Source organism: Hydractinia symbiolongicarpus, chromosome 3 (genome assembly GCF_029227915.1).
Source record: "Hydractinia symbiolongicarpus strain clone_291-10 chromosome 3, HSymV2.1, whole genome shotgun sequence".
Lineage (NCBI taxonomy): Eukaryota > Metazoa > Cnidaria > Hydrozoa > Anthoathecata > Hydractiniidae > Hydractinia > Hydractinia symbiolongicarpus.
In genome coordinates, this window is record NC_079877.1 from 17,226,028 (window position 1) to 17,242,289 (window position 16,262).

Genomic DNA, 16,262 nt, shown 5'->3' on the forward strand with positions numbered 1-16,262 from the left:
GATCATATATATGATGAGTTACACATCATATATATGGTGAGAAAAGACGGTGAGAAATTTTTTTGCCGTCTTCTCTCATATTAAAAAGGCGAAAATTGTTGAAGACGAGGTTGTTTTTGTTTGCTTACTTGTTTTTGTTCAAATGATTGTATATTTTTCCTATCATATTATTTTAGATTCAAGTCGAGTAGCAACTTTTTGCTGTTATAATTTATTTCCTTTTTTTTTCTATTTCTTTTCCTTTTCTTTAAAAGCGATCGTTTGATAGTTGAGAATTGAACTGTTTTTGTAAGTATGGGGTTGCCGTACAAATATGGAACGTATGTTGTTAGAGAATGGAGTAACCGATTATGTTTGGAGTGGCTGCTTTACAAACGTCATCAATGTGATCTGAAGGGGAAAAAACTAGAAGCCAATTTTGAAATGTTCGCAATACGGCAACAGCAACGGCGGTGATCGATGACCCAGGACTTTTACACGCGGAAAACAGAAAACCCTGTTTCCTAGATTTTAAAACATTAAAAGTCCCATATTTACGCTCCATCTCTTTATTATAAAGATATATAGGAAATAGGAAACCCTTTGTCTGGAAAATCACTAACCATTAATTATCAATAATAAAATATGTCGTTTTGCAAAAAAAGATTGATCACTATTTTGATGGTTTTGATATATGGCGCGTACTGCGCTCGAGGGACATCCATTCACGAAAGGTGGGATTTATTCAATTTACCCTCTCTTTTTAAAAAGAAAGAAAATGCTACGAAAATTTTCTCTTATATTTACCTCGATACGTGTCCATAATCTTTTCTCAGATAATCTAACGAAAGCGTAAATCTGTTAAGCAAATTTAAACAAAATTTCAAATTTTCACGTTTTCGAGATGTCTAATTTTTCTAAAACAAAATAAATTCGCTAAATTTATTTCTATTGTGCGTGCAGGGCTGTCCACTATTTTATAAAAATGAGTCGTTCATTTTTATTCTAAGTCTTTTGTACAGTATGATTTACAACTAAGTAATTTGGAATGTTCATTGTTTACTCGTGTAGCACAGAAAAAACTTTCGCTTTTTCTGGGCACAACATCGTTGTGTTTACATCTCTTTCTCGAGACTTCATCGTTTGTTCTTCTTCACTTTCTTTTTCTTGTTACTCTTTGTTACGCTAGACGACAGTCTTCTCGGTGAAAATGATGGAGGAGAGTACGATGGAGAGGGGGAGCGCTTTGATTTTCCATATCTCAGTGACATTGAATTAGGCGAGGCAGATCGTCGAATTGGTGAAGACGACAGGGACCTCGAGCGGCGCGAATAATCTCGTCTTGGTGATGGACGACTGCTAATTGAAGATCTAGAACGATCACTAAATATGGGTGATTTTGGTGACATGGATCGTCCAGGAGATCTAGAGTAACTCCTCCTCGGCGAGTACTTTGATGGTGATTTTCCTTTGCGATTGTTCCTACGGACCTAAACGTCAAGTGCGAGTTAGCTAAATATGATATAATAAAGCACACAGGTAAAGATCACGGAAAATATATATAAGTCTACCTCTGTCTCTGAGTCAGAGTTAGAGAAAGAAGATGCCCGCTTCCTTGAACTTTTTTTGCGTTTGCTGTCCTCGTAATTAGGCGAGTTACTTCTATCACGTTTTCTATCTGTCTTTGCTCGTCTTTTATTTTCTCTCTCCCTAGATTGCTCGTACTCCTAGCAATAGAAAACAAAATTTATTGATACGTTTACAACTTTATAACTTTGAGAAAACCAGTCACTGTTAGAAACACACAGACGAAAATTTAGAACGTACATCTATTAACTGTTGTCGGAACTTTTGAGCTTCTTTTTGAATATTCAAACCGGATTTACTTCCGCCACGCTGCTCCAATTTGTCGACAAACCTCATCACTTTCACTTCGACGTCGCGTAAAAACTTTCGTCTTTCCTCGTCGTCTTCACGTGGCGGCGTGTCGAACGTCTTTCCTTTATGCGGCTTTGGGCTGAAAAAAATTAGGGAAATCAAAATCAAATGGTATACAGGCCGGATTGATGGAAATGTGGTATTTTGCAGACCTGAACGTACGAAAACCAACTTTATGTGATTCCCCTTTAAACAAGTAACTTTGAAAGTCAAACTGCGGTAAAGATAAGGATGGTATTAAACTGCGATAAAGATAAGGATGGTATTAAATCAAATTGACTTGCTGTGTTTACAAATGAAGCAGGTCTCTCTTTAACCTCTATTCATTGAAATAAATTTTTGATGATATAGATTTCCAAATTTCACTTGTCCATAAGAGTGCTTAAGTTGGCTTTTATAGCTATATCTTGTTCTGCGAATATCACCATTGTGTTTTTCACTTCTTATATGATGTGCATACTCCAAAACTGTCCACGAAATTAGCTGCACTAATTTAAAAACTCTTTTTTTATATTTTTAACCTTTCTGGCTGCATGAATGCAATCCGAACAAACATTTAGCTCCAGTATTAGGATTTTCTTATATCAAAAAATTTCTCAACCAGTTGTATACTTCCCGAAGATTGTCGTTATAAAACTGTTTTTCTATATACTAATATATCTATATACTGTTAATTGTTTACATTTGGACGTACCTTTCTTTCGACTCAGCTTCACCAATTTTGCCACTTTTACCTTTTTTCAAACCTTCCACTTTCTCCCATTTGCTTGCTGGGCGTTGTTCTTCGGGCGGTTTTGTTTCTTCGTCGTCGCTTTGTTTTTCCCAGCGAGATGACGATAACGGGTCATCACCTGCCGCCTGCCATTTCGAATTTTTATCGTTCTTCTCCCAACGTGACGGAGGTAAACCTGTGATTTCAACAAAAGCGTTCATGTCAAGGAGTGTCACGTAAACAGATATAGACACGTCTTTGTTTTTTGAGACAACAGATAGAAAAAGTGTAACAGGCTTTCCATATAAACTTATGTTGATTTCATCAATTCACCTCGAAGAAAAAAAAATCTTGTACATGCTAAATGTTGAGTCACAAATACTAATTAATGCCTTTATATTAACTTCTGCATATTTTAAGCCTCTACCCCGCCCCCGAAAGCACGTCACCTCCGTATATATTATGTCTAAGCGTCCAAAATAATAACTGCGGCAAGGTCCTTTAACGTAGTGTGAATTTAAGAAAATAATGAATCATACCATCGTTACCGGTGTCTTTCGTTAACGGCACACCATCGATGTCGTCATCACCTAAGGGAACGCCGTCAACGTCGTCACGAGCAAACGGTATACCGTCAATATCGTCCACTAAAGGATTCTAAAGACAAATAATTCACTATTTTACTATAGCAAAACAAAATTTGACAAATGAATAATAAATAAAAATAAAAACACACTTACTCCGTCTACATTTTCTCCTTCTAGTTTAGCTAACATACTTTTTTTATTCAAATACTCCTCTTCGAGCTGAAAAGGATATATATATATATTATATATATTATATATATATATATATATATATTATATATATACAGTTCATTTAGATTTTTACGCAAAACAGCATTCATACCATGAGGTTTTTTGTCGTTGATATACCCACAAACACGTTTTGTAGCTTAATAAGAAAGGCCGGAGGGTATATAGCCCAATCCTGCCACGCAGATAGACAGGCTAAAACTTGCTTCTAAAACAAAAATAACAACTTCAGTGAGAAATTTCTCCAAAAATACGGGTTTTTTTTCTTATTTTATTCTTATCATGTTATCGAAAAGATATATAATATCATCACGATACTCAACTTGCAAATTTTAAATAAATTCCTACTCTGAACTTTTCTCTTTGTCCTTTTGTACTGCACGACGAGAGAGTTTTGTGCATGTGCTCCATAGTTTCTAGCAGCTGATCTTGAAAGCTATAAAAAGACAAAAAACAATTACGCGCTAAATAAGCAGCATAGGTAGCTGTAGTGAATTAAAAAAAAGCGTGGCACATATTCGAATCACACCAGACAGAGTTAATAACGACTTAGATCATTTGAGCACTTGCCTGGATAACTTTCGTCCTGTTTATCAACATCATTTCTAGTGATTTTGATAAACTGAAACTTAGCCATTAAGTAAGCACATACAAAATGGATGGCCCCCTCCCTCCATTCCCTACTAGACATGTCATTCCTACAAAAAATCAGCGCTATTGTTTACAGCAAGCATTTTTTTCACTAAACTAGCAAAACAGTTAAGGAATGTAGCTATCTTCCTAGGTAAAAAAAATCATAGATAATTTACTTTTTACGAAAACGTGAAGCGTTGTGAACCTTTGCGCTAGAGTTGTGCAGAATATCGTTGACAACAAAGAGACGAGCAATCTAAAAAAAAAGTTGTCAAATCAACCAACGAAAAATAAAGTGTCAAAGAATGAAATAGAACTACATATGACTTACTTTGGTCGGTACTGGAGTTTCTAATATAGATAACGACTCGCAAATGCATTCCACAATCTAAAAATAGATCAGTTTTAAAGATGCCGAAACAAAACTTTCCGATACGATAACTGATTATATAAAATATTCTGCCTAACATAGGAGATGCTATGCTTCTTTCGTGTTCTATATCCAAAGCATACTAATTTTCGTTAAAGACAAGACAATTTCATGCGTATGAATTTTCACAAATGGATGAAAACAGAACACCATAGCTGCCACATGTGTGCAAATCATAATTTGGTTGTGACAATTCACCATAAGATCGTCACCGTTCGTAACGGTAGTGATATATACTACTGTTGTAATCGGCTACCGTATCTTTAGTTATTTTAGTTGCACCATATATTCTGTTTACAAAGGTTATCTGTGTGAAACTATAAAATCTTAATACACAACACTTCATATATCAATCAGTCGTGAGTATTCATCATTGGGTCGTGATATATTAAAAGGGCTACGCAACTTACACGAAATTCGAGCTGATGGCGGCGAAAAGCTATTTTTCCGGCATGTATGTAATTTACAGACTCGAACATATAGATATATCTAGAATTTTTATCATCTCCAGCCTTGGCCATGTTTTCATCCCGAATGAGTCTCGTTGAAATATTTCTTTGTAATATACTTTTCGAAAAAAATATTGAACCAGCGAACAAAGTGCGCTGGTCTGTTCATTGCGCAAAACGCGCTTGCCGGATTTTTAATATGTGCGCGGGATATACGGAATGTGAGCATTTTAACCGGTTCGTTGCTTCTTTAACATTCGGTCGTGGTATGTCATCATTCGCTCGTTCTCAGTCACAGTCATTTACCAACCTGTCGTAATCACTCATCATTCGGTCGTAATCATTTATTAACTGGTCCTGAGTATTTATCATTCATTACTCGTTTTTTATCATTTAACACTCGTGATCATTTATCATTTAAAAATATATCCAAAAAAAGAGAGAAAACGATTTGCAGCTATTACCTCTTCGGAATACTCGGCGTGATCTATGCAAAACAACATGAGTTCGCCAATCTTAGAACGATCAGTAGTGATAGTACGAAGTAAGTCTTCGAGTCGATCCCGTTTCCTAAACACACGTAAATATCGTACAAACATATTCTTTGTATGCATTGTAATAAACTTATCAAAACATGTCGCCTAGCAGGATACTACAGAGCAATAACATAAGCCCTGCTTTCCATGGCGTTGTATAGCTCCTTACATCCTACTTGTTTGTTAAATGTAACAAAATCGGATAAACAAAATTGGAACAACAACTGCAGTTGACAACTGCAGTTGTTGTTTAGCTAAGACGCATTATGTTAAAATTCAATGAATCTAATATCGACATTTTTAAAACAGAGAAAAAACAAAACCAACTCAGGAAAAATAGCCTAATTAACAAAATCAATGGTGGGCACCAAACGTACCTATCTGAAAGCAACTTCTTTTCCTTCTCTGGCTTACTAGTATTATCATCGTTTGATTCTCTCAAAAGTTGTTCGAGAAGAAAATTTTTCTTCATTGCCAGCGTTGGAGATCCCTCGCCAGTAGTCGGTAAGGTATTGCTATTTGCGTGTACATTTGCTGAAGAAGCACAGGCAAGGGCAGCCGAAGCAGTCATACCAGTACCTATCGTTTTTGCTGCGTATGGATTGATTGGTGGCGGTTGCCATATTGAACCACCTTTAAACATTCTAAAACAGCCTTGTGACCACTGACTTGTTGTGTCACCCTATGAAAAAAGTACTTCCTAAATTCAGTAAGCACATCGCCAACAACAACAAACGGCATCAGTTATAATATTAAAACGCTAGCCGGGGGACTCGGCGTCAAAACGCCGAGTGCACTCACAAGTAACTGTGACCCGGTGTTAAACGCTTGGTGGAGCTGTTAATTAGGCTAAATACTGTGCCATACATCCGGGTTGAGCACTTTAGTACAGGTATGTAGTATGTAGTATGTAGTAAATCGAGTAAAGCTTACACAAAAATATAGTGTTTCGGTTGTATTTTTTAAAATATAACTTTACTGCAACTTTAGCGAAAATAAAAACACCCTTTACAACCCATTGTTACCCTGTCATAGCAAAAACAATTAGTCAATATTATTCTATTTTGCAGAATAAGTTAATCGTGACACCGGACTGAGTGCTTAGTACAGGTAAACTGTATCACACATGCATAATAGGCGTAATACTATTTTACAAAAACCTTTGTTGCCTTTCGGTTTTAAAAGAAATCTAGAAACAGCTTGGTGTTACCTGGCCCAGTTAAAAAAATTACTAACCAATTTTATTTTGCAGAATGAATTTTCGTATTAGTAATAAAATGTGTAGCTACCTAACTGTATTCAGCATAATTATTATTAGGAATTTTGTTGGTAGCTAAGCTGTATTTGCCTCGCTTCACTCTTCAGTTAGAGGTGTTAACATCTTTTTTTTATCTTGTTTTGTTTTATTTTATAGTTACTAAGTATATTTATATTCTGTGGTGGGTTCAATATAGTATTACTGTAATGATCCGAACAAGCGCACTGGGGGCTTATTAAATTTTTAGATTTTTTGCATCAGCGCTTAATTGAGGGGGGCGCTTAAAAAATGTCGGGCGCTTATAAATTTTTCCTAATTTTGTACAAATCAAAGGCAGTGGTAATTTTCAATTTTGTTTTTTTTTCTGAAAAATAAAACTCAACAAAAGATGTAACAAAATAAACTTTAGCCTTTCTAGAGTTCTCAATATAAGAAAATAAAATTTTCAAATAAGCACCCAGTTTCTCATAGTAGTTTTCGATTAAGCGCTCCCTTTTATCAAGTGGGCGCTTATTCGAGGGGGGGGGGGCTTAATAAGTGCTGGCCGCGTATTGAACTTTGAGGAAATTACCTGGGCGCTTATTCGAGGGGGCGCTTATTCGAGTGTGGCGCCTAAAAAATGTTGGGCACTTAATCAGATCATTACGGTATTTGTTAAACGTTTCATGGTAGCAGAAGGTGGTTGTATTAACAGAATTTTATAAACGATGTTTTTTGAGCCCACTACTGTGGGATGAGAAGTATAAAGACTTCTCGTTGTGGTTGCGTGAAGTTAAAGCGTGATAATTAGCAACAAGTAGTGTAACAGGACTAAAAAATGTCCATGGTCTGCACCTAACTTTACATTTACCAGAAGGAAGTGAAATACGGCATCAGATTTTTGATACACTAGATACTGAGGAGTTATTAACTATCCCATCCTTCCTCAAATAACTTCTAAAACATTACAAGAATGATGACAATACGACTGCGTTTGACACATGGCGAGAATTTTGTAATCTTACTCGAACCAAGGAGCAAACAATCGACCAATACATAATACATTACAAAAAGTATAAAATGAATGAATGAAACGATTTAAAATGGATCTTGGTGAGTATATTCATGGCTTGAACTTACTTTGTGGTGCTGGTTTAAACGACTCTGAGCTAAAGATTGCAATGCAAGAAGTTGATCATGATAAGCCAGAAGACATGTACGAACAGGGGAAGAAGGCATTAAAGAAGTATTATGGTAGTTCAGAAATCACCAATGTAAAAAATCAAGTGGACAGTATTTCAGTTACATCTGCAGTTAAGCAAGAAGTATTTTACACAAATGATGGCGAGTACAACAGTTTTCTTGCTTGGAAACAGTCTCGTCATAACCAAAAAAGGTTTTATACAAACAATCATGATAGTGGTAATCCTAACAACAACAATAGAAAGAGCTTTAATAACTTTACAAGGTTTAATCCTAAAGATTCAAAGAGGCATGTGGATGATTTTTTATGGGCAGGAACAGATCTTTTGAAACAGAGGTTATAACAGAACTTTGTGAAGCTTTTCAAGTTGGCAACACAGCTTCAAAGATATTTAAATATGTAGGTCTAAATGCTAAACAAAATGAAGATAACATTCAAGTCGAACAAGGTGACTATATCTCTTCTATCGAATCTATTTTATTGACTCGTGACGGTCAAATGGAAAAAAAAGCCTCTGCAACAAAGAAGAAACTTCTCTTTACTGTAAATTAGTAGGAAGTTAAACTGGATTGCCTGCCAAACACACCCAGATATCTTGTTTGATGTTTGTACATTGAGTGCAAACATGAAGACCCCATCAGTGGAGCACTTGCTAAAGCCAACAAAGTCCTTCGATATGTGAAAGAACAAAGTCTACGAATTTGCCTTCCTGCTTTGAAAGATCTAGCACAGTGTAAGCTGTACTGCTTCAGCGACGCATCTCTTGGCAATCTACCATCCGGAAAAAGTACAGCTGGGTATGTTATATTTTGATTGATGCAAACAACAAAGCATGCCCTATACGATGGAAATCGAACACGATAAAAAGAGTAGTAAGAAGTACACTTGCAGCTGAAACATGTTCAATAGTTTATGCATTAGACACTTGCTACTTTTTATTACATTTCCTGCTTGAAGCATTGTACCCAAACCATACCCAGTCATCGAAGATTAAGATCCATGCATACACAGATAACAAGTCATTATTTCAAGTGCACACTCTACAACCATGGTTGAAGAAAAACGCTTACGTATTGATATGGCATCTATCAAAGAGATGGTTATGGACAAAAATAATGTCAAACTTTTCTCGACACACAACCAGTTGCCAGACTGTCTGACGAAAAACAGAGCGAACCCCATGAAGTTGACGCACGCATTAGAGAATGGATGTATGACTGAGTTAGTCTGATTTATGACAATTTTTATTATCTTCCAAAAGAGACAATACAGGAATGTTAAAATCTTTTGTTTATATCGTTTTGTTTTATTTTATAGTTACTAAGTATATTTGTATCCCGTGGTGGTTCAATATAGTATTATTTGTTTAACGTTTCAAGAGGTAGCTAAAGAGCTATTTAGACCAAATACAACACCAAATACAAATAAATAATAGTATACCAAACTGATTAAAAGCTTCAAAAGAATAAGAAAAAGTAAAGCTAAGTATAGCTAGCTAGCCAAGCTGGTTCAAAATCTATGTTCCTTGCCGAAATCTTAAAATTAAGATTTTTACGTGGGTAAAAAAAATGTAAAAATAAATGTGCCTCAACATGTGAAAACAAATACTACAAATTAAAAAGCTTATAGAAGACAAAAAGGACAAACAGATCTGTAAACTTGACACCATCACTAAACTAAAATGGCCTAACTAAAACAAAAATGGCCTCCATATCATGTTTCCGTTGTTTATCCGGTTTTGGCGTGATTCCGAAATAAAGCTATAAGTAAAACCAAAATGCGAAGTCCGTAAAATTGGGCCCTGCGATAATTTTCCGAAAAATCTGCGCGCAACCATTTTGAACACACAGAATACGGCTATTATTAAAGAGATAATAATTTATTCAAGAAAATAAAACACATTTACCTGTAGTAGAGAGAACACCCTCCATCTGTAGTAAATATGCTCATTACTTTTGTTGTCAAATAAAAATCTAAGCAATTAAATACACGAGTTACAATCTTAGTTCTTATATAACATTCTGATAATCTAGATTCTTATTTATAAAGGTAAAAAAGGCATAGACTTCTGTGCAACATATCCAAGAATTCTACAAACAATATGTACTATCTAAAAAAATATTTAAATAAAAAAGCAGGAGTATTTATCTCACCTAAACATTGGGTTGGCAATTTCTCGATTCATCAACATGGCTTCAAACATTGGTCCTTCACGAACAACAAACTCCACAACACGATTGATAACTGACACAATGGCCCTACAAAATGAAAACATGTGAAAAATACTGTCGCCATATTACGTTTGTTATGATATTGTGGACTAGCAAGAACTGCAGCAGGAAACGAATGAACAATTCATTAATTCCAATAAACGAGGAAACATTCTGTATATTTATTTATACTTCTTTATACTTTACATAGCATAGTTTCAATTATGAAATATGTTTCTTGAGGCGCACTTGGATCATGGAACCGAAAATATAATTTTAAAGATGATTCGATTCTTAAATAAAAGGCAATCTTGTCAAATCTTCTTTTAAAAACACTGGTGATGTTGCCATTTCTGTTTTCATAATTTAAAAAAAGAAATTCTAGGATTAAAGCATTCACACCTCTTTACAAAAATACCCCACTGGAAAAAAACACTCTCAAAACAAAAAACGGCTGCATCTACGCAAAAAAATTTAAGATTATACTACAAACAAGGTCTCTGTGCAAGAAACCTAGGTGTATCCATCGTCTTGACTGATGAAATCTTGTATCTTGAAAAAGCATAAAGAAGATACCTTTCAGTGGGAATTACAACTTTGATGACAGTATTTTCTAAATTCTAAGAAAATCGAATATCGTTAAGAATCTTACGATGGTAACAGAAGGGACACATTAAAAAGCAAGCCAGATTCATAATTCAAATCTCTATTTTTGTTGACAATTAAAAAATGACAAATCGACACTTTTTCTGCGAAACATTTCATTATCAATTCAAATTTGAAAGCAGAGTTTTGGCTAATTAGTGACCTACTGAAATAACAATGGCAGGATATTTTATGCCATACAAGAAATAACTTTATGTGTTATGTAAATTTATTGAAGCATTCATTTAATTTTAATTGATTTGTTTTTTCTTTTTTCTTTATTTACACCTACCCCATCAAATTGAATGCCAGCTTTCTTCATTTTGTAGGTTATTTGACAGTTAAACGGGAGACCTGATTGCTTAGGTGGTTTCATTACTTGTGTCTGTGAAGGATGGACATATACAGGTTGTGGAGGGATTGGAACAGTTTTTCCCCAACCTATTTTCATTTCGTAATCCATAACGTATTTCCCTACAATGACAGATGCAAATCAATAGCATGCAAACAAATTATAAAAAACACCATTTAATAAAATGATACAAATCCTTATGTACTACCTTCTATGTCAGCTAATGCAGTCTCGCCATCCTTTCTGTTCATAAATGCGACAAAACCACAGTTTCGGTTGCGTGCTTTTTCTTCTTCTGTGCGCGGCCACATAATTTTCACACTGGCTAACGGACCGTATTTACCAAAGACAAGACATAACTGCTCTTCATTCATCTAATTATTGTCATAGTCAATTACTAAAATTCTTCCCCTTCACAAATAGTCAAGAAATCAATACCAAAAGAAAATTTGTACCTTTGGGTTTATATTACTGATGAAAAGATTTGTTGTTGATGGATCACCCGTGTCGTGTGATCCCATTGCTTCATACTGATAACCGAAGTCATCTAAAAACCAAAACAAATAAGATAATCATCTGAAGAAAAAAACAAACACTTTAACCCTATTCGGTTGGGGGGGGGGGGGGGCGGATTCCGCCCCCCCCTGATGTTTTTTTTTAATAACTCCTAATTGCTTTCTTATATGGCTATGATACTTATTGAGTTTCAACATTTATCTATTAGACACCTGCATGCTAAATGTTTAGGTCCCATACCTTTCAGAGGCTTTGATATTAGCCATTACTCGAAACTACCCCTAAAATCTCTATGAAATCCTTATAATGGGGAAAATATAATAACTCCTGTTAGGATTATCCTTAGAACTTGAAACTTGCAACACAACTTTGTTTCATCAAGAAGAATCATTATGAATAATTTTGACACGTGACTAATCCGATTTCCTGATGTTGTCGGATTTTACCCGAAAATCGAAAAAAAACGGATTCTCGGGCAATTTTTGGCAATTTTTTATCCGATCCATGTAAAATCCGGAAGATATGTTAAAAAAAATTTATTTAGCTTTCAGAGATTTTCAAGCTTCTGATGACGTCACAGAGAATGTGCTGACACAAGCAAAAATTTTTTGCCGCCATTTTGTTCCTTTTATGACGTACTATAAGTGTGCCAAGTTTGATTCAATTTGAACAATCCTATGAAAAGTTATTGAGGGGGGGGGGGCGAATCCCCTCCCCCCCGGTCATAGTATGTTCGAAAACCTCCCGGACCGAATAGGGTTAAACAACTAATGCATTATAGGTTGCTTAGTGTGGTTCCTCAACAGATATCATGGTTGATGCAACTTTTAACACTAACGAACTAACATAATTAAAATTAAAATTATTTTTAAGTATTTATACTTTAAAGGAAATAACTTTTGTGAATTATTTCTATTTTGTCAAATTTAATGGAAATTAGTTATTTGGAAACTTGCGATGCGTGAAACTTGCAAAGTTTAATAATTTTTTTTTGTAATACTTAGTGTTTATTTTATGTCCTTGAACATCATCAAATTTTTATCACAAAATCAGATTTTCACAAAAGTTGCTCAAATAAATTAATTTCCTTGAGGTAGTTATCTAAAGTAAGATCAAAAATTCAAATAACATTATGTTTTAAAAAAGATTAAAGTCAAAATTATCCAGAGTTTGTTTCAAAATAATCCAAAATTTTAAAAATATCTTCTATTATAAAAAACTGATTGTAAAGTTATAGAAAAATTCACAGGTTCACAGGTCCTCAGTATTGGTAATTTCTATCTGTTAACATAAAGTAATAAACTTACCTAAATGAGGGTTTAAAGTAAAGCTGTGGGAACCCATTTTAAACAGGCAGAATACAGCTATTATTATAGAGAAACAAAATTTTTTTACGTTTTAACTGGTGAAAAATCTATACATTTGTCATTAATTTGTCATTACAGAATAAAGAAGTTGCAAAAGTACACTGCTTAGAGTGACAACATTTATAAGAAGTTTTTTTAGAAGGAAAGTTAAAAATATTCTTAACTTGAATTCTAAAAAAGTTTAACTTACCTTCAATTGGTTTAGCTTTGAAGAATGATTGTGGAAGAGAATTTAGCATGTCTTCAGAAATCCCAGAAAGGTCACCCTTTTTTAATTTCCGACGAATATCTCTTTCTTTCTGTGATCTAATAACAAAAATAAATGAATGAATGAATAAATAAATAAATATAAAAGAATAAAAATAAGGCTTTATAATATAAGTCCAACATCATTTTATACCTCAGGTTTCCTTTAAGTGATATGTAAACAAACACAACTGACCTTTCTAATTCTTCTTTAAACAATTCCAAGTTACTTTTCCTTTTTTCCCCAGCCTTCTTTTTAATGTCCTACAGAATAAAATGTATTTTTTGAACAACCAAACAGGCAGCCTTACAAATATATACTGTGCCTGCAAGAAAGTAAGTTTAGCAAAATGTTTTCAAGAATTAGGCAATTTAGCCAAAGAGTGAGCCATAAGTTAGATAAACTGTGGATATATGTGGAAATCTTTCCCCAATTCAATCTGGTGTAAATAAGCTGCCTCTAAATTACTGACTTTTGTTGCTTTATATTCTTCAGAGATTGCTTTACTTTTTTTAAATTCTTCTGCTAATTCTCTCATTTTTGACTTTGGCTTATACAATCGATCAGATGCATCTAAAAAACAGTTTGCACCTAATATAAATCTCATCTTCACTGACAACATAAAAGCAAACAAAAATGTCTCAAAAGAGAAGTCCCTCACCATCTTCTTCTTGCTTTATGCCAGAAAGAAACGGTTCTAAATAATAATAAACATTCGCAAAAGAAATGTGTACAAAAAAAAAATAAAAAAAATTGACAACAACTATTACTCAACAGCATACTTTTGTCTGTATTAATGGCACCTGCCCGAATGAATGTTTTGCCACCAGCAGCAGAAGTTTGAAAATCAGCAATATATTCGTTTAAAACGGCTGCTGTCTCTGCTTCTTCAGCCTAAAAACAATGATTATATAAGCATTGTTTACTTCATGTTAATGATAGGTATTTGGTTTAAGTTTTGCACACAGGGCTGGAAAAATGAATAGAATGTGGAATCAAGCAATTTCTTTGCAGTTTTTTAAAATTTTATGATAAGTAACACAATATTTGATGTTATCCAAGCCTGTGAATTTAGCAAAAACTATTATTTCGTTACTGTGACATTTCCCTAAAAAGAAAATAGTGATAACAACCAATCTTTATCCCATGATCATTTCTTTCATTAAAGGTAGTGATTTTAATATTTAGTTACTATAAAAAATAAAAGCTTACTATTTATAAATTTTGGGTTTAAACTTGCAAGTAAAACTTACATTTGCATAACGCATGATTATTTTCAGGGGCTTTAATATGGTTCTATTTTTCAGTCTTTTAAGTATATGACCAGTGGCGTCAAACGGATAATTATGCATATTTTTAGCCTGGTAATTTTGGTGCGCTGACTTTAAGAACGATTATTACTGTGCTTCGACTTGATTCGACTTAATTACATGGGTTTTAAAACAAAACTGTAAAAAAAGGTATGTGTTTTCATTTTTTGTCTGGACATAAATTCAATTATAAGTTTTAAGTTTGTAGCAGTCACTACCTCTAAATCTTATGATATCTTTTTTTAAGCCTGCTAAGCTGATAATGCACATTCTTCCAAAAGTATAAAGAAGGAAAGAGAACTTTACTAAGCTTACAACAATCATTACTGTTGTTACCTGTTATCATTTCTGCAAAACCTAATTTATGTATACAAAAAAATGACTTCATAAATAATCAGGCAGGATGAACTGTTACCATATACTTAAATACCGAGGCGTGTTTAGCGTAAACTGACTAATATTCTATTAGTGCAAAACATACCTTCTTTCTCTCAAGTTCTTTAGCTTTACTCAGCTGCTTAGGAGCACCAGCAGCTTTTCCCTTTAAAGCATTACGACCCTTAACAAATTTCTTTGCATTTGAGTCTGTCATGATTTCTTAAAATACTTTTAGTTAATAAGAATCATTTGGATTTATTTCTATTATATGATCTGAAAAATAAAATATAAAAAACAGTTTCTTTCAATTCAGTATAAACTAGACATTTTAAAACCAAACTAATTTATAAGAAACTGAGTATAAAGTGCTCTAAAATTTTAAGAAACGTTGCTAGTGCAGCTATTTACTTACAAATTCATGGAACTTTTGGAAAATTCCATGATGCGGTGACAGGTGCGCAATCGCACATGGATGTGCCCACACCTGCCATATTTGTATTTCTTGGTTAAGAGCAGAAATGGGACATGGAAAATGTTTTGCTTAGCATAAAGTACATAGTACTGGGGTAGCAACAAAATAACTTAACTGTAAATAATGAGACATTCGATTGAAATAAACTTTCACTGCACACAAAAATAGGATGAAATATTCCTTTCACAATCTATTTTTATTAGACTAAAAAATGCTTGGGTGACTTTTTGAATAAAATATGTGCTTTTACGGCTGATAACTCTCCTTCTCACCTTAAAATGCAAAACAGCGTTTTCAATTCCGTTGAGTCAGTTAAGGATCGTCTCTAAGATCGTTTCAGTTTTGATACAAATTGAAACGATTTTCAACGTATGGAAATCATTTCAATATTTTTTTACATCAGTTCATAATTATATGAAACGAATTAAATGTTTCATATTTTATTTGCGAAACGATTTTGTATAACTAAGTAAAAATGAAACGATTGTGAAACGATTTTGAAACAATTAGAAAAAATTCTGAAACAATTTGATACGATTGTCAAAATATTATTTGTGATACGATGTAAAAGTCTTTGAAGTTATTGAAACGAATTTTGAAGCGATGTTGAACTAATTAAAAACCAATTAAACTTATATGTAAATGTAAAATTATTGTTTCTCTTTCTTTTATTCAACACAACATCGACATCATCAACAACATCTTTTATCGTAAATATCGTAAAACAGTTTTTCAAAAGTAAAAATAAACAGTTTTTCTTGAAACTAACAATTTCCTTTAAAATGGAAAATATTGCAATTAAAAAAAATTAAGAACGAAGAACAGCGATAGA

The 16,262-nt window shown here is 33.8% G+C and overlaps 1 protein-coding gene across 1 annotated transcript; it reads right to left on the reverse strand.

The window, feature by feature from the left end:
- Positions 1 to 976: 976 nt before the first annotated feature.
- Positions 977 to 15,231, reverse strand: LOC130636035 (U2 snRNP-associated SURP motif-containing protein-like). Its single transcript, XM_057445614.1, has 24 exons — positions 15,062 to 15,231; positions 14,053 to 14,164; positions 13,932 to 13,967; positions 13,743 to 13,843; positions 13,466 to 13,533; positions 13,214 to 13,329; positions 11,596 to 11,687; positions 11,349 to 11,514; positions 11,081 to 11,262; positions 10,720 to 10,763; positions 10,087 to 10,191; positions 9,840 to 9,906; positions 5,870 to 6,174; positions 5,421 to 5,526; positions 4,409 to 4,465; positions 4,254 to 4,333; positions 3,793 to 3,880; positions 3,539 to 3,652; positions 3,370 to 3,435; positions 3,169 to 3,286; positions 2,612 to 2,825; positions 1,807 to 1,996; positions 1,551 to 1,706; positions 977 to 1,469 (listed from the first exon to the last, which is right to left on the reverse strand). Exons 1-24 carry the CDS (start codon positions 15,170 to 15,172, stop codon positions 1,116 to 1,118), a joined length of 3,048 nt encoding a protein of 1,015 aa, XP_057301597.1. The 5' UTR covers positions 15,173 to 15,231; the 3' UTR covers positions 977 to 1,115.
- Between the last annotated feature and the right edge of the window lie 1,031 nt (positions 15,232 to 16,262).

Bases quoted from the DNA above. Each gene is read 5' to 3' on its own strand.
- LOC130636035 (XM_057445614.1), bottom strand. From the start codon at position 15,172: ATGACAGACTCAAATGCAAAGAAATTTGTTAAGGGTCGTAATGCTTTA. The intron at 6,175-9,839 runs GTAAATGTGTTT...CTTTTTTCATAG, and splicing joins GGGTGTTCTCTCTACTACAG to GGTGACACAACAAGTCAGTG. The intron at 3,287-3,369 runs GTAAGTGTGTTT...ATTTGTCTTTAG, and splicing joins AAGGAGAAAATGTAGACGGA to AATCCTTTAGTGGACGATAT.